This window comes from Myotis nattereri (genome assembly GCF_964212035.1).
Source record: "Myotis nattereri genome assembly, chromosome: 4".
Lineage (NCBI taxonomy): Eukaryota > Metazoa > Chordata > Mammalia > Chiroptera > Vespertilionidae > Myotis > Myotis nattereri.
Genome location: NC_138079.1, coordinates 38,983,514 through 39,007,229, shown reverse-complemented (window position 1 = coordinate 39,007,229; position 23,716 = coordinate 38,983,514). Strand labels below are relative to the sequence as shown.

The window sequence follows — 23,716 nt, the reverse complement described above, 5'->3', positions numbered from 1 at the left end:
CTCTCCTATACAGCTGCTAAAAGTGATATCACACAACCTCAGAGAGAAATCAGTAATATCCGGCAAAAACCAAAGACATCCTTACCACTTCTAGGCATTAGAATCTAAACAAACTCTCATTCATGTGCCCAAAGACATGTGTATGAAAGAATGTTTACTGAGAATAGTTTGTAATAGGAAAAAACAGAAAACATCTTTATTGCTCATTTGTAGGGTAATGAAGATGCACTTATTTATTCATATAATGGGATAGTATACCACAGTTTAAAATGGTGCTACGTTTATGAATATGGACATTGAGTAAAAAAAAACAAGATATACACATATGCATATATACATACATATATATGAAGAGAGAAAGGGAAATTTAAATACTGCCTATGTGTTATTATTATGGAATATTTGTTAATTTTTTCTTGGTGTGATAATAGCTTAAAAAATAGAGCCTTATCTTCTAGAAATATATACTGAAATGTTATGGATCGATAAGCATTTACACATGATTTTTAGGAATTGCTACAAAATAATACAGGGGGTGTGTGTTTTGCGGGGGGTGGGGGGAGGAGTCTAGCTTATTAAACATGACTGGCCAAAAGTACCTAAATGTTTGAAGGTGAGTGGTTGTTTGACTTCTCTGTTTAGTTTTAAACATGTCTGAAATTGTCCATAATACATTCAGGTAGACAAAAAATATGTCAAGTTCAATTTTTAAATCAAAACAAATTAAGATGTTCAAATCCTGGAGTCTCGGCTAAAAAGCAGGGACAAGCTTTTAAAAGTGCGCCAAATGAAACGACACGCAGGTCTCCAGCTACAAGGACCGGGCAATGTTTCCATGGCACCGAATTCCTCTGCGGGATGTGGAGACCAGGACCGTCTAGTGCCATGCCGGAGGAGTGGACTTCCTGGAAACTGCCTCCCGCAGGACCCGGCCTACCCACACTGACAGAGTTATGCCTCTCATTTCTCGGAGAGAAGAAAAAATGAATTCACTTCTCTGCCAGCTGAATAATGCAGGAAATCAACCAAGGAATTTTAATGATGCATTTACTTCTTACTGGTTCAGTAGAGGGAAAAGCAGCTGTTCAAATTCTTAAGCACACAAAATCCAGTGTTTTCCTAAATCAGAAGAAGGCAAGTAATTATACCAAACACACCCAAGTTAATTAGTTCTACGTACTTTTTAATAATTATGTTATTACTCGACCAAAAAAAGAAGGCATCCAATGTTTGAAAGGTCTACAAATGAGGGTATTTTTCTCTTGATCAACTATAGAACTATGAGATGTCAAAGAACTTTGTTCTTAGAGCAACATAAAATTCTTTTTTTAAAAAATGTGAAACATTTTCATAATTCTTTTTTTGTTGTTAATCCTCACTCGAGAACATTATTTTTCATTGATTTTTTTCTTTTTTTTTTTTTTTTTTTTAGAGAGAGAGTGGAAGGGAGGGGGAGAGACAGAGAGAAAAACATCGATGTGGGAGAGACACATAGATTGGTTGCCTCCTGCACATGCCTTGACCAGGGCCTAGGATCCAGCCTGCAACCTAGGTACATGCCCTTAACCGGAATCAAATCCAGGACCCTTCAGTCCAAGGGCCAGCACTCTATCCACTGAGCCAATCTGGTTAGGGCTTATAATTCTTATTTGTGAAATAACATTTGCCAAGACGCCAAACCCTGAAATATCATTTCCAACTAAAGCCTTGAGTTTATGCCATTCAAAAATGATGGTAATTTTTAAAGTACAACACATATAGAAAATGTTTTCTTCAATGCAGGTTTTCACACCCTTCTTTTCACATTAATGTTTGTTATCAGAGTATATTTCTGAAAGTTACATTTAAAATAAGTATTTTTATAAATAATACAATTAAAGAAGTAGGCAGTTTGCAGAGCAGAGGCAAAATTGGGACTTTACCAAAAGAGCAATTAAAAAAGAACATATGCATCACACACTAAACTGCTCTACTCCTTAGAGCCATCTCTCCCAATTTTAAATTGTCTTATGCATACAAATGTCACATGAAGCTCCTCTACTTGTTAATATCTGTGCTTTCTGACATGTGACCTGTGACTAACACTTGAGCCTAAAGCAACTTGCTAATTTCCCTTTAATTATCTACCAGCAGATACAAATCCCCAGTTGGCACACTATCCTCCTCCTCCTCTAAAGGAGCCATAGCATTACCATATAACTTAACCTTTCTTTAGTGCAGGGGTGGGGAACGTTCAGTTCGCAGGCCAGATAAGGCTCTGTGCCTGCCGAGGCATTAGAAGTGAGCTACTTAAATGTTTGACCCAAAATAATTTTGTATGGCCTGCGAATGATGTTCTAAATATCCAAATGGCCCTTGGCAGTAAAAAAGTTCCCCACCCCTGCCTTGGTGGAGTCAGCCAGCAAAAGAAAGGATCACGAAGAGTAGTCTCAGCTACTTCCTTAGTGACCAGCGGCCCCCGTTCCTTCCAGACTGCTGAGGGCCACAAAGCACGCTGCCCTGAAAAAGCCCATTGCCTCATAGAGGAGGAAGATGCAAACCCAGGCCATTACAATGAAAACAGGACATCCCGCTCACTGGCTAATGAGTACTGCCCACTGCTGGGCACCACGTCAGAGGCCCTCCAGAGGGAGAGTTTCCAGATGTGGTGACCAGGACAGACTTCAGAGAGACAGCATCTGGCCTGAGCCTTAAAGGCTGACCAGGATATTTAAGGAGGAGATGCCTCCTGTGGAGGTATTCCAGGTGGAGTTTGATGCTGTAGGGAAAAAAAAAAAAAAAGATTTGTCAAGTTTGGCTGCTATGAGTTTACGAAGATGAATAAAGGAATGGGTGCTGGGAAGGTAGGCTGTGAAGGATCTTGAATGGCAGTGTTGGGAGTTTTAACTCTAGGGGTAAGCTTGGCAGCTACTGGTGATCAGGGCCCTCCTTGGGTCCCCTGTAAGTCTACATACTTGGCTTCATCTGCACGTATTGCTGCCCTGAAACAAGAAATTCAGCCCCGGGAGCAGGGGGAAGGGAGCCATACTGCCCCTGACTTTTGCCTGCCTAGATGAGTCCACATTTAGCCACGTTTTCATCCCTTTGATGATAAAGCATTCATTCTTTGTTGGTTAGTTGAGGACATGTCAAAATAAAAACTGGTTCGAGCCTCTCATCCATTCATTCTTCAATAAGCACTGAGAGCCCAGTGCGTGCCCTGCACTGGGCCGAACACCAGAGGACCGAGTTGAACACAATCTCGCCCCAGCACCCAGGAAGTGTATAGTCGGTATAATCACTTCAAGAACTATTTCAGTTTCTTAAAGGTTAAACAGGCACCTATTCTAGGAGCTATTTTATTCCTAGGTATTTATCTAAGAGAAATGAAAACATAATACACAAAAAGCCTTGTGCAAAATGATCACAGTAGCTTTATCTACAATAGCAAAAAACTAGAAATAAGTCAGGTGTCCATCAAAAGAAGAATGTATAAGTAAATGGTAAATTTACTAATGCAAGATTATGCAGCGGTAAAAGGGAACCAACTATGGATTTATGCAATAGCATGGTTGAGTCGCAAAAATAATATGCTGGGGGGGGGGGCAGGGGGACTAGACACAAAAAAGTACATAGTGCAGATTCCATGCCACTCAAGAATAAGCAAAATTAACCTGTGGTGATGGAAAGCAGATGGTATTTGCTTCTGGATGGGGACTGGTTGGAGGGAGGTGTAAGGGGGCTTTCGGGAGTGAGGAAAACACTCTGTGCCCTGATATTCTTTCCAAAAAACTGAATAGAGTTAATAGCTGAGCATTTCACTGTATGCAAATTTCATCTCAAATTATAAAAAACATCTTGGAGTCTAAAGGGGAAAAGTGACAAAATATGGTGGAAAATAATAAAGGGTCTTCGGCACTTCAGGATCACACAGGAGAGGCTCCTGCCCCAGACTGAGAGGCTCTGGAGAGAGTCCGGAACAAAGTGACCTGGAGCTAAGTCTTGAAAGATGAGTAAGAGTTAACCAGCTTTGGAATAAAGAATGGAGGAGAGGATATTCCCAACAGAGGAAATATATGTAGGGGAGCTGCCCTTTTGCATGAGTGAGAGAACTTCAGATGGCTGGACCACAGGGTAAGACTGGACAGAATAGTGTGAGACTAAGGCTGAGAGATTGGAGGCCAGATCAGTCCTCTAGGCCCCTGGTCAGCAAACTGTGGCTCGCGAGCCACATATGGCTCTTTGGTCCCTTGAGTGTGGCTCTTCCACAAATTCCCACATGCGGGCGTGCACGTACAGTGCAATTGAAACTTCATGGCCATGGGCAGAAGTCGGTATTTTGTGGAAGAGCCACACTCAGGGGGCCAAAGAGCCGCATGTGGCTTGCGAGCCGCAGTTTGCCGACCACTGCTCTAGGCCCAAACACATAACTCCCTATGCTGCATTAGGGACAAAAAACTTTAGCACATGGCACGTTGGATAATACCAAGAAAGCTGACCCAGGCAAGCCCTAAGGAGACTGTCCATGAACCCTTATCCATAGACCCAAATGCTAACCTGGGGGCCAAACACAGCTCTGTCTTTATTTTTCTATCTTTTAAAAATGTTTTTATTGATTTTAGAGAGAGAGAAAAGGAGAGGGATAGAGAAATAGAAACATTGATGAGATAGAAATATCAACCTGTTGCCTCCTGCACACTCCCCATTGGGGATCGAGCCCGCAACCTGGGCATGTGCCCTGGCTGGAAATCAAGCCTCTTGGTTCATCGGTCAACACTCAACCACTGAGCAACACTGGCCAGGCAAACAGAGCTCTATCTTAAACTCATCATGTTGAATTTAGTTTTCAAAAGACAACCCATGTGGTAAATTGTGTTGGGATATGTCATTTAGATTTCAACTGTTCCCAAGGGAGAAAACAAATGTATTTGAAGGATGTGCCACAGGCAATGAATTTATTTCAACATCTATTTACTTCAATGTTTTTCCCAGTGTATTTCAAGAAATAGTCACCCTGCAAGATGCTGGGCTGGAGAGGAAGCTGCTGTGGCTAAATGGGATTGGGAAGTACCACTTCTGGAGATTCACAGTACACACGAGCTCAATAAAAGTTCTAAAAAAGTTGTGTAGTCCCCAAACCAGCATTTCTCAATATTACCTGACTATGAGAACCTTTTATCATGTAAAACCTAGTAAGCGCCAGCAGAGTTATGGAACATTTTTTGAGACATGCCTTCTTGGAAAATATCCGAATGAGACAGAGCCTTTCAGCTCACCACGGCAACCATTTGGGGAGCAGTCCAGTGGCTCAAGTGACCCAGTGCACCGCCTACTGGATTACCCCTTTTCTTAATACAAAGTATGGAAGTAACATTGATAACAACCATGTCTATTGAGTACTCCCAAAATTCTAAGTATTTTATATTTTGTATTATGTAATTCTCCTACCACCTACAGAGCAGGCACTACCAGAAATCCAATTTTGTAGATAAGAAAACAGACACACTAAGTAAGTGTAAACCCTTGTTTGAAATTTCACAGGTAGCAAATGGCAGAGCTGGAATATGAACCTAGACATAATCTCCAAGCCCTCTGTATTAATCATTATGCCAGTCAACCATCTTCATTGTTCTATTAATCAACTGCATTCTTTCATGCATTCATTTGTTCATCCATTCACATATTCATTCATTCACATCCCTCACTGAAAAGTGAAGTACTGACAATTCATGTAAAGGTCATTATACTGGAAAAGTATGTTTTTAGTCTATTTTTTATGAAACTTGGTTGAAGAGGTGAGAGAAGGTGGATTCTTTATCTTCTCACCTTTGAATGACAGGGAAATATCACATCACCTACTTTCCTCACAGAAACATGTCTAGTCTTGGTCATTTTGGTCAAAAATAATATTTGCCAAGCAGGTTTCAACCCTAGTGGATTTTCTGGGATAGTCTTGATTCAGTTATTTAATCAAGCCTGTCATGAAATACATTTTCTGAATTTTCTTGAATCATGTTCTCAAAGTTAGCCAATGGTCTCTTAAAAAAAAAAAAACACCCTGAAAATAATCATCTTTTTAAAAAAAGGAAAATCATCACCAATAACCGTTACCATGGTGCTATAAATTTGCAGAACTATATATTTATAGAAATACTATACATTTTTTCAAAAAATAAATATTTTGCCTTTAAGCCCACTTTGATTTATAAAAATAAACATTTACTTCTGTCTCTATGTGGATAGGTGGGTGTGTCCAGGTATGTGTGGGTGAGTAACTGAATATCTTAAGTACTGCAGTAGGCAAGAGATTGAATCTGACAAACACATCTGCTATATCTCTGTCTATCAATATATCTACGTCTCTTATCTGATGAATACAAAGAGGAAATATTTTAATTTACTGGCAGCAGCATTTGCAAATATCTTCCATATTCTTACCAGGAGCAATGACAACTTCTTTGAGTAGGATAATTTGAATGTGATTTTCCCCAGTACTTCCTTTGCTTCTAGGCTTACACAGTTCAGATCCAGCCTCTCCCACCCTATCCCCCATGTTCGTTAAGGCCTCTCCGAGCAGAGGGAGCTCATAAAAGACGCATTTAGTATTTGATCCTTCACAATACTTTACCTCAGGCTGCTTGTTCAGCATAAAATAACTTTAAATTTTTTTAAATCTATGTAGGTAGTTGAGTACCTTAAGAGAAAACTAAACACCTGACCCCTTGTAGTGTTGCTGCGGTCTCCTTCCAAGGGGGGGTGTGATCCAGTGCAGGGTCCCCAGGGAGATACCGTGTGCAACTGCACTTCTTCACACTTGAGCCTGAATGCAAACTACGATCTCATGACCACACACAGACAACAGACCACCGCATTTTGGCCAAAACTGTTCCTTGTGCCTTCTCCCGCCCACCGATGTGCCCATGAAAAGTGGTCTGCACATGCAAAACCTGGGGAATGTATTTTAGAGCTCATGCTGAACAGAAGCACCAAGCATCTAAAAATATAGGATGGGTTCTACTTGTGTATAATGTCATGCAAATCTGGCTAAATGAACAAGTAATCAAAAATAGCACAACTTTGGTAGGAATAAATTCATCAAGAGTCAGACGTTTAACCTATTCATTGGAAGTAATACTAGCTTTGAAAACCTTTAGTTTCTTAAAAGAAGGTTCCATCGTAATCAAATGGAATATACATCAAGCTTCCATATCCTTGTTATAAGAACATCCTCCAAATAGAACCATATGGAAGCGAGTAAAGACAACACAATATACATATACTTAAGCTACTTAAGCTTATGTAATTTTAAGAATATGCAATAGCCCCATATTTACTATGCTAAAATAAGAGGAAAAAAATTCAGCATAGCTTAACAGTTAACTTTAAGGGCACATCTGAAATGACAAGAATACAAGCCTGAGATCCTAAACACACAGATTCCAGAAGCTTTTGGCAAAGCCAAGTATGTGAAACCTCCTTGACTGCTAATATCACACCAGCCCATCTTCTGCCATCTGCCTCTAGCAAATGTAAGTGTATTCCCCAGAGGGGAACATGCTGCCTTCCTGAATCATTCCTACAAAGACATCCAAAAAAAAGGCCTACCTCTATTGAGCATGACTGCCCTGAATTTGGAGGAGTGGGGAACCAAAACCATAGCCTTCTCTCAGTAATCCAGAAGAATCCAGGATTCTCTCATCTACATGATCAGGGTCTAATGTGAATGAGGCAAACATGTACAGACTCCTATTCTGAGGTCCCATGAGAAGGCCACACCATCCTTGAGAAACAGGAGCTTCAAAATTCAGAATCTACAAGAACATACCAAGGCTCCCGAAGATACCTTAGTGTTAAAACCACCTTCTTCTTCTAGGTTTCACATGAAGAGGGCTTTGAGCATGCAATTCCTCTTTTCGTTGCTGGTGGATTTATGAGTCTCGGAGGGCAATGCCCTTCTTGCGGTGTTACAACATTCTGTATGATTAATTGATTGCAAATCACTGCACAGGATGCCAAGCTCACTGGTAGGAAGCAGGTCATTAAATAAAAACGAACTCTGCCAATGTTTTGCTTGTAAATGTTGCTTCCAAAGCCTTAGAGCACCATTCCTTCCAAAATGGCCTCACCTCCCCGGAGACAGCATCTCCTGTGTTTCTGGTGGAGGATCCAAAAACTCCATATTTAACCCAAACATTCTGCATGTTTTGCTGCAGGAAGAAAGGGCTGTAGTGTAATGAAAGCTGCACAGAGAGAACTGTGGAAGGGCGTCCCCATGAAAATAACTTTGCACAGCCTCACTGTGAAATTGTTCAGCAAAAGGCTCAGAATCCTATCGGCATAACTGGAAACCTCATAAGACTACATTTTTCCTTAGGTAAACTTTCAAACCAAGCATTAACATATCAAATTAAATTGAATTAATATCTCATCCAGAAAGAGAATGGATACCCGGCTCCCTATCCAAGGAAACTCAGCAGTGATTGATCATGGCAACTTAACATCTCTGCAGATCAAAACGCAGGCCCAAGCTTATTTATTATCTGGCTCGAGGTCTGAGCAGAAGAACAGCCGAGACTTCTCCCCTCAGCCAGCTGTGTCTGGGAATTGACCAGCCAAGAGCACATAAGTGCCTTTCAGTTCGTCTGAGGTGAAGCAAAGGGATATATTTCTTAAGATGCCACTAGACTTAATTTTAAGATTACTATTTTTAAAAAGTGTGATATTTCAGGCCATATTTGAAAGCTGACAAGTAGAAGGTCTACCAGGGAAACTGGTTCCCACTATATAGAAGTGTATTTACCTAAACAAATACTAACTGTTTTGCCTGGGGAGATACACTGGACTGTTAAATAGGATTTAGCAAGAGAAAAAGGGTTTACAAAAGTGTTTCATTGATGCTGAGCTAGCGACGCATGTTTAATTTACTGGTGCTGGAGCTACTTTATGGTTAAAAAAGAAATACCACAGTGAACAGATAAGTTGACTAGTAGTTATTAATACAAGAATTAAATGCTAAATTTTTTATGTGCTATCCTCCTAAAATGACAGCAATGGATGCATTTCTACTGGCTTAGAATAAATTAAAGCATTTTGTGGAGAACACTACGTTTTTATTTGATACGCATAGCCATATGGGACTATACACATGATGATCTAAATAAAAAAATAACTCATATAAAAAGATCCTCTCTAGAGTGGTACAGAGTGCCAATCCCAAAGTGATCAACAGGACTGGACCTCAGGAAACAAAGTTATTTCCATAGTAATGAGGAAGAATTGGTAATTGTTAAAGTCTGCTACCTAGAATCCACTAAGATATTAAAGGCAAGAAATCTTGCAGTTACCCAGACATTTTAAGAATGCTGTCTAGTATTAGGCTAAGTGAAATAAGTCACACAGAGAAAGACAAATACCATATGATTTCACTGATATGTGGAACCTAAAGAACAAAATAAAGAAACAAAACAGAAACAAATGAGAGAGAGAGAGAGAGAGAGAGAGAGAGAGAGAGAGAGAACAAACTGAGGGATTCCAGATGGGAGGGCATTGGAGGAATGGGTGAAAAAGGTGAAGGGATTAAGAAGTACAAACTGGCAGTTGTAGAATAGTCATGGGATGTAAAGCACAGCATAGGGAATACTATATATGGTGTCAGGGGTGTATTAGAATTATCAGGGGGATCACTTCATAAATTATATAACTATCTGACCCCTATTCTGTTCACCTGAAACTAATATAAAATAATACAGCATGTCAAAAATAAACATATACTCATCTTACAAAAGTTTGAAACTCCCTTGATTCAGTGAGCTAGCTTGAGGCACTTGTCTAGCTGCCCCATCTGAACCACCATCACACCGCATAGCTCTACTAGCTTTTCTTGACCTCTTTCAATGCCTCAGTCAAGTCAAGCTGTGTGGCACAAGCTCAGAGTTGCTTTCATTTCTGCAAAGTGTGCAAACCTTATCCTCCATTCATGTCCTAAATATTTATCAAATGTTCACTACATGCCAAACACTGTGCTTGGTGCTTGTGATGGAGCAATTAAAGAAGACACACGGAGTTTTCTACCCTCATAGCTGATTGTATTGTGGGGCAGACAGACATTACGTAAATTATTACACATGCAATTAATTCCAATTACAGTAAGTGCTAATAAGAGGTGCTGCCCAAACCAGGAGGGCTATAACCTCCTCAATTTAAGTGGAGAAAAACAAAGTTAGACCACCTGTTTCAATCAATAAAGTTTTACCAGAACACAGATAATCGCATTCTTTACGCATTGTCCATGGTTGCTTTCGAGCTACATGGCAGAGTTGACTATATGCAGGAAAGACTTTATGGCCCCAAAAGACTAAAATATTCACCATGCGGTCCTTTAAGAAAAAGTTTGCCACTCTCTGAACCACATGGTCACATTCTTCATAGGGAAATATAAAATAACAGTCCTCAGCTGAACACTCCACATTTTAATCAAGCCCTAAAAATAGAATCTCCATGGTTGGGTGGACAAAGGGTGAGGAAGGAGACAGTCCCCAGATTTTGATCCATGGACAGGGTGATGCTTCCTTTACCAGTTTTGGATCACTATCCCACGAGTCATTGAGACTGACAGGAGCATGCCTTATCCTTTAGGTATGTTTGGTATGTAAATAGTTACAAACCTCCCTTCCAGACCCAACCCTTAAATCACTTTGAGAATGAAAGCCACACTGTAGTAGAGCAGTCTAATATGTGGCCCACAGATGGCATGTATGTGTGTATATGTACAAGTGTGTAAGTGTGTGTGTTTTAAGCTAAGGATAACCCAAGGCCAGGCCTAACCTCTGGAATCTTTTGTACTCAGTGGACTCCCACTTCAGCAGCTTGTTCAAACCAAACTGGAGCCCAGGGTGGGGAGGAACAGGCAGCCACATGGCTGGCTGGCTGCCTCTGAATCCACCCACCTGCTGGTTTGCTCTCCCGCTGTGTCCTGGGCTCTGTGCACTAGGCGGGATGGCCCTGGCCCAGTTGGCTCACACAGTCAATCTGCCCCCAGAGAACTATGCAATCAGGAAGTTGGCAGGCAGCACCAGTGGCTCACCAGGCTCTACAAGCAAATGGCATGTTTCCCTTTCCTGGTACAAAATCTGCAAAAGGAGAAAGTCAGTCATCTACACTATCAGTGAGAAAGATTAAAAGTAAGCCTTTGAGCCCAATCCATTATACTCTTGTCAAGATGTAGATTACTGAGAGCTAGCAATATTATGGTTCCCTTTAAAATGTTACCCAAAGTTTTAGTCAAGATCATAGAAGATAAAGAGATGCCCAATGATTTCCCAATTTTGACTTCTACAAACTCCCATAAATATATCTAAATAATAATTTGTTGTCATAACAAACGTTTCCAACCCTTCAGCTCTGGTTTCATTTAAGCAATCCAATATAAAGGCATCTAATATCCTTCCTGATCATAAAGAGAGCTCAAAATTCCCAAAGCTCCTAATGAAGGCCTTGGTTTGGAAATGCGGCCGAATGAATCTACAGATTCCATACTTGCTGCCCTAATTCCTATGAGTTGACACAGGCTTGATAACAGACACCAATGTCTATAAACATATAGACATATGTTTATCACAATTGCACTGTTATGCATTTTTGAAAAATAAAGTTCAACTCACTTTTCTAACCAAGTAAAAAAAGCTCACAAGGTAGGTAAATTATAGTTCAACTTTGGTATATTTATAAATAATCAAAGCCATCATGACAACTAAAAATATTGCAATGAAAAAAATGTATAATCATTTTATCCTATGTTAAGGGTTAAAGTGTGCCCCCACTCCCCAATTCATATATGGAAATCCTAACCCCCATGACCTCATTAGAGAAGGCCCGAATCCAACATGCCTGGTATTCTTAGAAGAAGATGCAATTAGGACACAGACATGCATGGGAAAGACCATTGAAGTCAGAGAGAAGAAACCTCAGTCTCAGACTTCCAGCCTCCAGGACGGTGCAGAAATACATTTCTGCTGTTTTAGCCTCCCAGTCTGTGGTACATTATTATGGCAGCCCCAGCAAACTCATACCGCCTTCTTGTCAAATACACCTTTGTCACTGAAGCTGACAGTACCGAATGCCAGTTTCAGTTTTATGGGAAATTGCCTAAAGGTCTTTGGCAAAGCTCCTTTCCACATAAATACGGTGCCATTTCTGAATTATGGAATAGTTGCAAAACATCAGAAATTATCATATACTCACTTCTTAAAGACTTACTTAAATGCTAACTACAACATGGCTTTTTATTGGGAAATTTTCTATTTTCTTTCCATATGTTAAAAAAAAAGTCCTTTAGAGTTCAACACAGCTGTCTGTATTTTTTTAAAAAGCATTGCCAAGATGAAATATTCTGAATACAATGCTTTGAATTTTGAAAATATTTTTATGGGCACCAAATTCTAATATGAAGCAAAGGGAAACACTCTTTTGGAATTCAAACATAAAGTTATTATCTTTTTCCAATATCTACATGACTAACTCATAAACTTTGGCTCTTGATTTAAATTGTTTCATATGCATGGCAAAACCATCATGCTTTACATTGAAGAGAAACATTTCAGGTAGCCTGCAAAAATTGAGATACAGATAAAAATATAACTGAAAATGGGGAATAAGAAGATTTCAGATTAATTTTCACACCATGATGTGTTTTCTATGTTGATCAATGAAAAAGGCAAACATCATAAACTAACAGATGCATTGAGTAAATAGTTCTAGAATTCTAAAGCGAGAAGAAAAAAAACCTCATAGGAATAAAGTGTTTCTTTGTTTGTTTTGCCTTTAAGAAGTGTAATGCAGTTGAGCATTTCATGGGGCCAATTACATAGCAATTGTCCCACAGGGACTACGTTGTTTAAAAATTTCACATTTTCTGTACTCGTGGCTAGTGTCCCTCAGAGGAGTGCAGATTAAGTTCTTAGACTAGCTGTCCCTTCCTCTATAAATAAAGCCAAATTCCAATTTGGATATCATATTCAAACATCCAAGAATTTTGTTCATGAAACAGCTTCCAAAACTGCAAAGTAAAGTTTTCTCAAGTGCTACCTCAAAAAAATATATATAAGGGGAGCTATGGGGGGAAAAAAGAGGAACAACTGTAATAATCTGAACAATAAAGATTTAACTAAAAAAACTATACAAGTAACATGGGGCATCATAAGGCATCATTAGAGAAACTATCCTTATGAAAAGGTGTCTTCGGGCAGAGTGAAGCTAACAGTATTTATGGTGTCTGACGGTGCTCAGAACCCATGCAAGCATTGCCCACGGCAATCGCAAAGACTCAGAAAGGTTTTCCAAATGCTAATATTAAAGGGAGAGAGAGAAAGAAAACAACCACCCCCAGCTCTTAATCTTGGCCATCCTGCTAGGCATTACAACCTGATTTCTTCTATTTCTACTCCAACTTCTCTAAAACGTCTAATTCCAAACCGCCTTCTAGAAATCAATAGTTTACAGGGTAATGATTAAGAGCATGGGCTCCAGAGCCCGTCTTCCCCAGGTTCATCTCTGGCTCTGCTACTTACTAGCTGTGTGACCTTGGACAAGTCACTGACCCTCCCTGTACCTCAGTTTCCCCTCTCAAATGGAGATGATCACAGAACCATCTCAGCGGACTGTGTGGTAAATAAGTCTCTCCAGGCGAAACCTTAGCGAGGTGCTTGGAAGTTGGTGTCACCTGTTGGTGGTGGTGGTGACAGAGCAATTCAGAAGCCAATCACAACCAGAGCACACGGAGCACAGTGAGACGTCTGGCGAGGCTGGGTTGAACAAACCAATGAAAACTCCAGTCTGGGTGACAGCTAAACACATTTGAGAATTTTATTCACAGACAAACTTTTCCATTCGGCTTATCCTGTTCCAGAAATTCACATCTCCACTGATCTGAGCTGGCCATGCGCACCAAGTGCTGGACCAGACAGTAGAACAAGCCAGTCCTTAAGGCGCTGCCTGAGGACAGCTGATCGTAGGGCCGGCCTACAGATGCCTTCGGTGCAGTGTTAATTGGATCGTGCTTAAATGCACATTTAACAAAAACACCGACAGGAACGTGACAGACAGATTTTGTTACCCTGAACTTGGTGAGCTCTGGGTCTCAGGAGTGGGGACCACTCACCCAAAGACTCAGCGGCCAGGTGTGAAAGTAGGGACAGTGGCACTGCGCTGTCCTTGATGCCAGTACAGGGACTGTCCCCTCCACCGGCACACCCTGAGCCTGCTCCTCCCAACCCAGCGCCGCCCCTAAGACGATGCAGGGAGAGCACTGCAGGGTCGCAAAGACCAACATCGGGGGATTATTTTGTGCTACTTTCAATTATATGAGCTGTGAAGGCTCTGGCGAGGTTCGAACAATTTTATCTGGCCCTGACAAGCCTCTGAAGAACATATATCCAATTTTCATTTCACTACCCTATCACCCCCTTATCTCTGACTTTCTTTTCTCTGCTCCAGGAACTGCTTATCACGCTTAAGTAAACAAATATAAATAGGGGTTTTTCAACTAGTTGCAAAACTCCATGCTTAACAGCACACACTGCATTTCTGACCTAATCCCTGCTTACACACCAGGATGTTCCAAGAGATTTAGGCCAAAGTTGATTTTCTTCTCCTCTGTCAATGGCCTGAGTGTCCTTGGCCTACATGGCACACAATATCTGAAGCAGAAGTACTTTTTCTTAGCATTTCCCTTGGCTGCATCTAATTCCGAGCATGTGGAGGCCTGGTTTTGTATATAATCACTGTTTATTTCCTTAGTACATTTTCTATCTCCTGCAAGTGTGCTGCCAAATGTTTAACGCTTTCTAGTTTGAAGCACAAGCCATAGAGAAAGATGGGAGATACACAAAAAGCAGGAGAGAAATTCTTCTTTTTAAACAAAGGCTGAATGTGGTTTAACTCAAACTGAGTTTCTGAATTAGGCCACAGCCAGGATGCAAAACCCCACCAACGAGGACATCTGAGGCACTGGACACGGCAAGGTAATGCGACAGAGCGGCAAGGCAACATGTACCTACAAAAGGCATTCTGCAGTGTGGTCACCATCACCCTCAAGGTGCAAAGTAATATATTAAAGTGGCTACATTTCATAAATGCTTCCTGACTCTTCATTTTATTCAATCCTAATGAGTATTCCGTTGTATATATTTTATTTAAAAAATATTTGAAATGATATTTTAAAGCAATATTTAACTCTCTCCTATATGCTGGCAAGAAATAAGAATGTTATAGCAGTGACTATAAAGAATGATCCACTGCTACAAATCAACATCTTTTGGATTAATAATTCAAATTAATAATAATTCAAAGAAGATTTAAAACTTTCCAGGGCTAAAAAGTTATCCTACTGACAAACTTAGAATCTGTAACAAGCATGGAAACAAGCCTGTGCCCAGTTCTGAAGTTCTATACGGCTGCTTGTTTTATGTTTCTGAAACATTTTGCTGTCAGTGATATAGTTCACATCCACGTGGCCAACCATTTGTTTATTCTATTGCATGCCATCTGTTTTTTGGTAGAGAGGTTTCAAGTTCTTCTCATTCCCTACCTCATATCCCACGGAAAACAATTTATAACACACTTAGATTTAAATCTTTTGGATTCATGTAGAGTTGGTAACTCGAGCTGCCTTTCACTGATATTTGGCAAATGCTTTAATGGGATTAGCAAATTGTGTTATTATGAGGTACTTATGGAGACACAACACCTTTTTTTTTTTTTTTTTACAATGACAAATGATGTTACCAGTTTCATGTTGGACGTTTAATAGCAATACAGGTTTCACTAACGTTACAGGAAATTGCCCTGATAGACAATAAAGTCCTACCACAAACCCTGTCCATATCTTTTATTTTGAGAGTCAACAAGTATGTGTATCTGGATGTGATAGGATCTACAGTGAGGAATAGATAGCAAGTTGCTTCACTTTTAAGAGAAAGAGAAAGTTATCATTTAACCCACAGGCCTGAAAACCCTGTCTGGTCCTAGCATCTTGCTGGCATCCTGTAAGCCCTCCAAACATGGTCTAGCTCAGTGGTTGGCAAACTGCAGCTCGCAAGCCACATGCGGCTCTTTGGGCCCTTGAGTGTGGCTCTCCCACAAAATACCGACTTCTGTGTATGGGCCACAAAGTTTCAATTGCACTGTACACGTGCGCCCGCACATGGTATTTTGTGGAAGAGGCACACTCAAGGGGCCAAAGAGCCGCTTGTGGCTCACGAGCCACAGTTTGCCGACCACTGGTCTAGCTTGTCTTGTTACTCACAAGTGGTGGCAGTCCCCAGACTTCCCCAAAGAAAAGTTTATGCCACAAACTCCAGCTCATCTGCACCAATTTATTCCCATTCTAGGCCCCCCCGCCCCCACACACACACTTTGATTTGCTTTAAAGAAGAGCCAACCATTGAGAGGCACAGCTTCTTGTTGAAATGATACAGATGATGCTTAAAGTGTTAATTACCATTTTGACAAGAATCCTCGCTGCTTTGGTGGAGGGGGGCTGTCTGCTGACAGGACTCAGCGGCTGTCCATAGTTCATGGTTTTCACCCGTTGGCTGAGAAACACCTATCTTGAGGTCTACTTGATTTTCACTAGTCCTTTCCGAGTCAGAGTTAGATATACTGGGTGGGCAAGTGGCATCCTGGTGGATGGCTGGTGGAGTCGGTTTGTCGAAAGTGTTAAATGACATTTGTACTAAAGCATCGTTGATGAAGACTGAATTTTCATAATGTAAACTCTCAGATCGATTAAGTTCCATTACCTGTGTAAGAAAATAAAAAGAAAAACAACCAATAATTCCTCCAGGCATTTGAACAAGTTTTATCAAGTATTTATTCCTAGTAGAATTTAGCAGGCAACATTTTAATAAGAGTGAATCAAGAACATTACTTTTGACTCCTTCCTTCCAGGCCTTCTTTAATGAGTTAGTACCAAAAACTTTAATTCACTATACCCAGCATATCTTTAAAAAAACAAAACAGACAAAAAAAAAAAACCCCAGCCCTGGCCGGTGGCTTCGTTGGTTGGAGCATCATTCTGTACAAAAGGTTGCCAGATTTGATTCCAGGTCAGGGCACATACCTAGGTTGTGGGTTCCATCTCCAATCGGGCTGCACATTGGGGACAATGCATTGATGTTTCTCTCTCACATCAATGTTTCTCTCTCTCCCCTCTCTCTCCCTCAAATCAATAAGATGCTTAAAAACACACACAAGCAGTTGTGCTCTCTGCCATTCAAATGTTCCATTTTATTTTAAGAGAGGCAGCATTTTAACTTTTGTTAAATAAAAAAGCTGAAAACATATTCATACGCACATGTATTTGCAATAAATGTAATGTAGCCTACTTGAAAGGAAATTCAGATGCAGCAGAATTCTCTTCTAAGCATATCAACTTTTACAGCATTACATACTATCAATAAAAAAAAAAAAAAGCATGGATTTGCACATAGCGCAGAAAAGCAAACTCTTAGGACAAATGAATTGCCAAGCACGGTTAGAGAGGGTGCAAGTGGAACACAGAATCCTCGGAAAGGTTTTATTCTGCCCAGTCATTAGCTAGTAGACTCCTGTGAACCATTACTAGTGAAAGAGATTTTGAATTTACTCTGTCAACATGACAAAAGGAGCATAAGCGTGGAATAACAGAACAGTGTTATACTTGCTAAATTTAGGACCTATACTACACATTAACAGCTAGCTGACCTACTAACAGGTAAGCCTGTATACAAGGCTAAGACCAGACCATATGAAGAGGGGCCTCCCCTACGGAAATCAGCATGCTCAAGGTGGGGTGCCTCCAGGACAAGCCTCCTCTTGCTGGGACAGCGCGATTCTGTGTTCATACCCTTGGGTAAGGGCTCAACCTACAATGGGCCCAGGATCCCACAGGACCAAGGCCTTTCACATTTCCATATTTCAAATCAAGACGCATGTGCACCGTCTGGGAAAGTTCCAAGCTTCTGCATATTGAATAACTCTCGTGAGCGCTTACACAAGAAGCAAAGAGACAGGACGGTGAGTGAGCCTGTCCCTGCGCGGCTGCCCTCCAAGCCGCCTGGGCAAGCTCTGAAGACCCATCCGTACCTCCTGGCTTCCTGGAGAGAAGGCCGCGGGAAGGCTGCTCTGCCGGCTGTGCTTCCAGCCGCCCAGCAGGCTCTGCTGGGCGCGCATCCTGCCCCTCTCCCTCTCCACCAGGCGCTGGCCCGCCCTCAGCTGCTCCAGGTTCTGCAGGTACTCCTGCAGCTGCAGGTCCAGCTCCCCGCGGCTCCTGCGCAGCTGCTCCTCCTGCGACTGGCACTCCCGCTCGCGCTCCTGCAGCCAGCTCTCCCGGGCCTCCTGCTCCCGCCGCTGCTGGTCGCACCTGCGCTGCCAGCGCCGCTGGTCCTGCTGGAACTGGCGCTGCAGCTTGGGGATGTCGGCCAGCTCCTCTCGCCGCTTCTCCAGGCTGCGGTGCTTGTCCGGGTCCTGGAAGGGGCTGCCTCGGAAGGAGGGGCCCGGGGAAGAGCTGTCCTGCGGCTGGAGAAGCAGCCTGTGGATCTCGATGTGGCTGTCCTGGATAGTCAAGGCGGCCTGTGGGGCAGAGAGGGAGAGGGAAGGCCTCCATGTTGTCTGCACTTTGGTTGGAACTACCTCTCAACACAAAAGGCTTGACCGAATTCTACCCTCTTGCTATCGCTGTCCTTTTTCTCCGCGACCTCCAAAGGCCAGCCTTGGCACATCAGCTAGGTTTGTCTACACTTCCCAGTGGTAGGGCCTGGGAATTTATACACAAAAGAATAAAGCACAGAAGCATGCATATAAGCATAACCAGTGGACATAAGACATTGGGGAATAGGGGAGGCTAGGGGACTGTCTAGGGCGGGGGGATAAAATGGACACATATGTAATACCCTTTGTAATACTTTAAGCAATAAATTTAAAAAAAAAAAAGAACACAATGAATGACTATTTTGAGTTGCTTCTCCTTTAAAAATAAATCACTTTTTTTCTTAGAAAAAAAAAAAAAAAGAAGCAACAGGCACCCCCTGCTTTCGGAAATGGGGTTTGTTGCTGGGTTTTGGATAGCATTTCTGAATAAGAATTCAGTGCATAAATTCACAAGACTGCATTCCTGTGCTGAATCTCACGCTCTCTCAGAATTCATGAGAAGTTAAGAATCTATATAAACCCGGTAGTATCTTTTACTTGAGTCTCAAGCCAGAAATTACTTAAGCTACAGTACATATATGAAGACATAAAAATAAAACTCGACCACTTGTAGACTTTTGGTAAATAACCTTTTTATAGTATGATGCCCAGGAATAGCAGTTAATATATTTAGAGTATGTAGGTGGTAAAGTTAGTCTTGTTACTGTTATTTCTTTGTATGATAGCAGGAAGGCTATGCATTAAGCTGAAATTCATGTGTTTAATAGTTGCTAACAGGAAGCTGGAATGGTTAAGGAAACATAGATACTCTAAAGCCCAGAGGATTACCAACTAGATTAAAAAAACATTTTGAGTTACGGTATCTGCCTGTGAAAACTTTGGCCACATCACAGGAAGTAACTGCCAAGATTTGGAAGGATTCCACAGGAAAAAAAATATATCTGTGAATACCCTTGGAAGCTTTTAATTTTAAAAGTTCCCACTTAAAGTGCAAAGAAGCACAGAGGGGACTAATTGGAAATGGCCACATACTGGGTATGTGTGTGTGTTTTGACTCATTATGAGAAATTATTACTCTTTGAGGGGTAAGTTCACATTTTTCTTTCCTAAGAATTTTTAAAACTGTCCATGTAACAGATGCGGGAAAATGGGGATTTGACCATTAGTTCTTTGTTAGATCAGCATACTTTTGAAGGTTAAAGGAGTAAGGTATATTTTAAATTGGTACTTATCCTGGAATAAGATTCAAAAGTGTATTCACTGGGGCCTTTTGAAATAAAATTCATGTTTTTAAATTTGAAAAGAATTCTTAAAATTTCAGAGCCACACAAATCTTTGATTCATGTATGTAAGAAGTTAATGCAAAGAGAACAATGATCATGAGAACAGGTACTGGTTACTTTGATCTTTAAGTATGAGATCATAAGCCATTCAAGACTGTGAGGCCCTAGTGGGTAAACTGTAACCTGCACATCACCATTTAATTCTAACAAAATCTCAGCCATCAGTCCAGTAAAACAAACAAAAATCCAATTATTTCGCATGTCAAAACCACCATCAGCAATGGTAACGCTCATGTAAGGGTTGCAATTAGACTAAGTGCTACCATGAAGTATTCCTCACCTCTACTTACATTTCGGATGAGACCATTTTCTTCTTAGCAGAGAGGTAGAATTTGAAGATTGGATTGTATTCATTTTCACACTTAAAGGTGACATTGATAATTAGGACAGAAAACAGCACTTGCTTTTCAACTTTAGGGAAATTCCCAGCTCACTTCTAATTTCTCTTGGCTGGAGTAATTCTGTGGCTGTTCCTTCCTGCTTTGCCAATACCTCATCTAACTCCACTCTCCTAACACAAGCACTAAACTTCATTTTCATGTAATCCAAAAATGTTTCTGTAAAAGCTTCAAGCATGCATAAGAAACTCAGCTTCACAAGAGATGTCTGTGCCACGAACAGAAATCTCTCAGAGCCCGTATCCTGAGACCAGCTCAAAATCTTTGGTTAAGAGAATCCATGTTACTTCAACCTAATGAGTTGCAAAGATTAGACCATTTAGGTCACCTGGCTCTTCTGAACCTTGAACCCACAGAGGAATGCATTCAAAGTTGAAAAGAAGAGATATGACTTTGTGTTTTCATCAGGCAACACACGCCAGGATACTCAATGTTCTTATCTCCCCAAAGGTAATGAGGATACATATATATTTGACTATATCCCCTCTCGTTAAAATGGAGAAGAAAGAATATTTGTTTTACATGACAAATGCAATCTCTAAGAACATCTACCCCAAACCAACATGTCTAATGTAAGACAGTAAAGGCAGTCCCACTAAATCTGGAACAAGACAAGGATGCTTACTATTACCACTATCACTTAATACATTTTCAGAAGTTCAATCTAGCCAAAGCAGCATCCAAGAAAGTAAAACTGATATAATTATTTAAAAATAGCCATAATAACACTACTTTCAAATTTTTACTTTCTATCTGGAATATTCCAAAGAATCAACAGAAAAACTATCTATACTAATAATAGAGGAATATGCAAATTGGCCAGGATGCCCTCATGCAACAACCAAACAGCAGGCGGCGTGGGGTGATCAGGCTGGCGGGGGTGGGTAGGGGAGGGGGGACAGTGAGGAGCAACCAGGCCAGCAGCAGGGGGCAGTTGGGGGCAACCAGGCCAGCAGGAAGGGGCAGTTAGGGGTGACCAGGCCGGAAGGGGGGGCAGTGAGGGGTGACCAGACTGGCGGGGGGGGGGGCACTTAGGGGCAATCAGGCCAGCAGGCAGAGGCTGTTAGGGGCAATCAGGCCGGCAGGCAGAGGCTGTTAGGGGCAATCAGACAGGCAGGCAGATGAGCAGTTAGGACCAGTGGTCCCAGATTGTGAAAGGGATGTCCAACTGCTGGTTTAGGCCTAATCCCCGGAATCAGGCCTAAACCGGCAGTCAGACATCCCCCAAGGGGTCCCAGATTGGAGAGGGTGCAGGTTGGGCTGAGGGGACTTCCTCTCCTCCTGCATGAATTTCGTGTGCCGGGCCTCTAGTTAAAATATAAAATTCAATGAGTGGCCAGTTACAAAATAAACATATAAAAATCAAGACCCTTCTTATCAGCAACCACCACTGGGGAAGCATAAAAAAAATATTCCTTTCACAATAGGAACAACGAGACAAACATCTAGAAATAAACTTAGCAGAAAAACAAACAAACAGTACCTACTTGAAGATAATCACAAAGCTTCCCAGCAGAGCATGAAATAAGAGATGACTAACATGTTCAAAGACATGAGTATTAATCATTGCAAAACTGCCAATTCTCCATAATTGAATTCATAAATACAGGGTGGGGCAAAAGTAGGTTTGTATGGAAAATAATACAAGAATAAGTAATAATACAAGAATAAACTGTTTTGAGTACTCAGAACGGTAAACCTACTTTTGCCCCACCCTGTATAATGAGATTTTAATTAAACAATCTCAGTAGAAAGGAAAAAAAACTTGTTAGTCACTCAAAAACTCTTTATGAAAAAACATACAGATAAGCATAGAAAGTAATAACAGGCAACTGGCACTGTCATATATGTAAATGTAACCCAAAACTTGAATAATTAAGACAGTGGCACAGAGCAAGAATCGGTAGATGATCAATGGAACATGAGAGAAAGAAGTCTTGATGCAGTTGAAGTACAAATAAGAAAAAGTCAAATGTAGCATGACTTTATTTTTGTTTTCTGGTGAAAACTTAAAATCAGACAATTTTATTTTATTTTCATATTCAACAGCTATGAGATAGGAAGTATGACTGGTAATAAACCAGTAGGAAAAATGTTTGACCTTAACAGTCACCCAAACAATTTAAATTAAGATAATCTGATATCTTGACCAATTTTCAAACTGAGAAGTAGAGAGGGGTATTGATTAATTACTTTGACAAGGTCTATTAAAAAACTAAAGAAAATGTCCCAGTAATCTAAGGAAACACTCAGATATCTTCAAAGAAATTAGTGTTTAAGGGTAATACTAGAGTGTTGTTAATACAAATGTATTAATTATGAGGAACTGGGTAAATAGCTTTAATAGACTGGAACATTATGTAACCATAAAAACCGTGCTATAGAAGAACCGCTGATGACACAGAAAGGTACATGTTGCAAGACTCTATGTGAAATGATTCTAAGAAACAGGAGGAATACACACCAACATGACATCAGTAATTCTGCCCATAGAATCACAAGTTATTTTATTTGTACCCTACAAATTATCCTACAAATTTATGTACAATACAACCATTGCTTTTCTATCATTTTAAAATATTTTTTTAATTCACAAATTAAGCAATTAGATGCATTCAGCCTTTCTTGTGTGTGCCCTAAGAGACCATCCAAACCTATAATTCTCAATGCAAGGACGATGCTATGTCTGTCCTTCCCGGACAGACGGCACGTCACCTGACAGCAGGCTCTGTGGTCCTTCTGCCTTCGTGTGCCAGCACAGCGAGAGCACTCAGTACATGTTGGGTGGATGAACAAACCAAAGAACGAAGCAGCATATGAATTATTTAACTGCTCTAAAGGCCCAAGGCCAACATGTGGAAGTGAAAAATGTTTAGGTGTGAATTTAAGTTTTCAGCAGAAAATGTGAAGTCTGCTACACTCACCTAAGAGTTTCACTGTAGACTTCAAGCCAGGTCATAGTCATGAGTATTTTTTAAAGATATGAACTGTTTTATGGTTTCAGAAGAGAACGGTATAAAATGCAGTAGTGGTGTTGCCCTGTGATTACAAAACCAGGTGAAGTCCAACACACCTCGCTGCGTTACAGCGGGGGCTGGCACTCCTGTAAGATCATTTGTGAGGACCCCAGAGCCTCACAAATGTTCTAGTTTTTAAAGTCTGGGAATCATCAAATAAAGTGAAGTGCATGGAGAGAAACATTCACAGGGTCAGACATTAGAGGAGCATAGTTACCTGAAGGCTGTATAAGAGACGGGTTAAATTCTGTATCGCTTGTATAATCTGAAAAATAAGATCCTAAGTGTCAATTTC

The 23,716-nt window shown here is 40.9% G+C and overlaps 1 protein-coding gene across 2 annotated transcripts in view; it reads right to left on the bottom strand.

The window, feature by feature from the left end:
- Window positions 1-23,716, bottom strand: part of ARHGEF28 (Rho guanine nucleotide exchange factor 28) — a 264,926-nt gene that overhangs the window by 10,342 nt on the left and 230,868 nt on the right. For both annotated transcript variants that reach the window (XM_081090556.1, XM_081090557.1), the window contains 3 exons: window positions 23,639-23,686; window positions 18,100-18,585; window positions 16,475-16,775 (listed from right to left, as the gene is read on the bottom strand). In XM_081090556.1, the coding sequence (XP_080946682.1) occupies window positions 16,475-16,775; window positions 18,100-18,585; window positions 23,639-23,686 (835 nt within the window). The remainder of the gene's footprint in view (window positions 1-16,474; window positions 16,776-18,099; window positions 18,586-23,638; window positions 23,687-23,716) is intronic.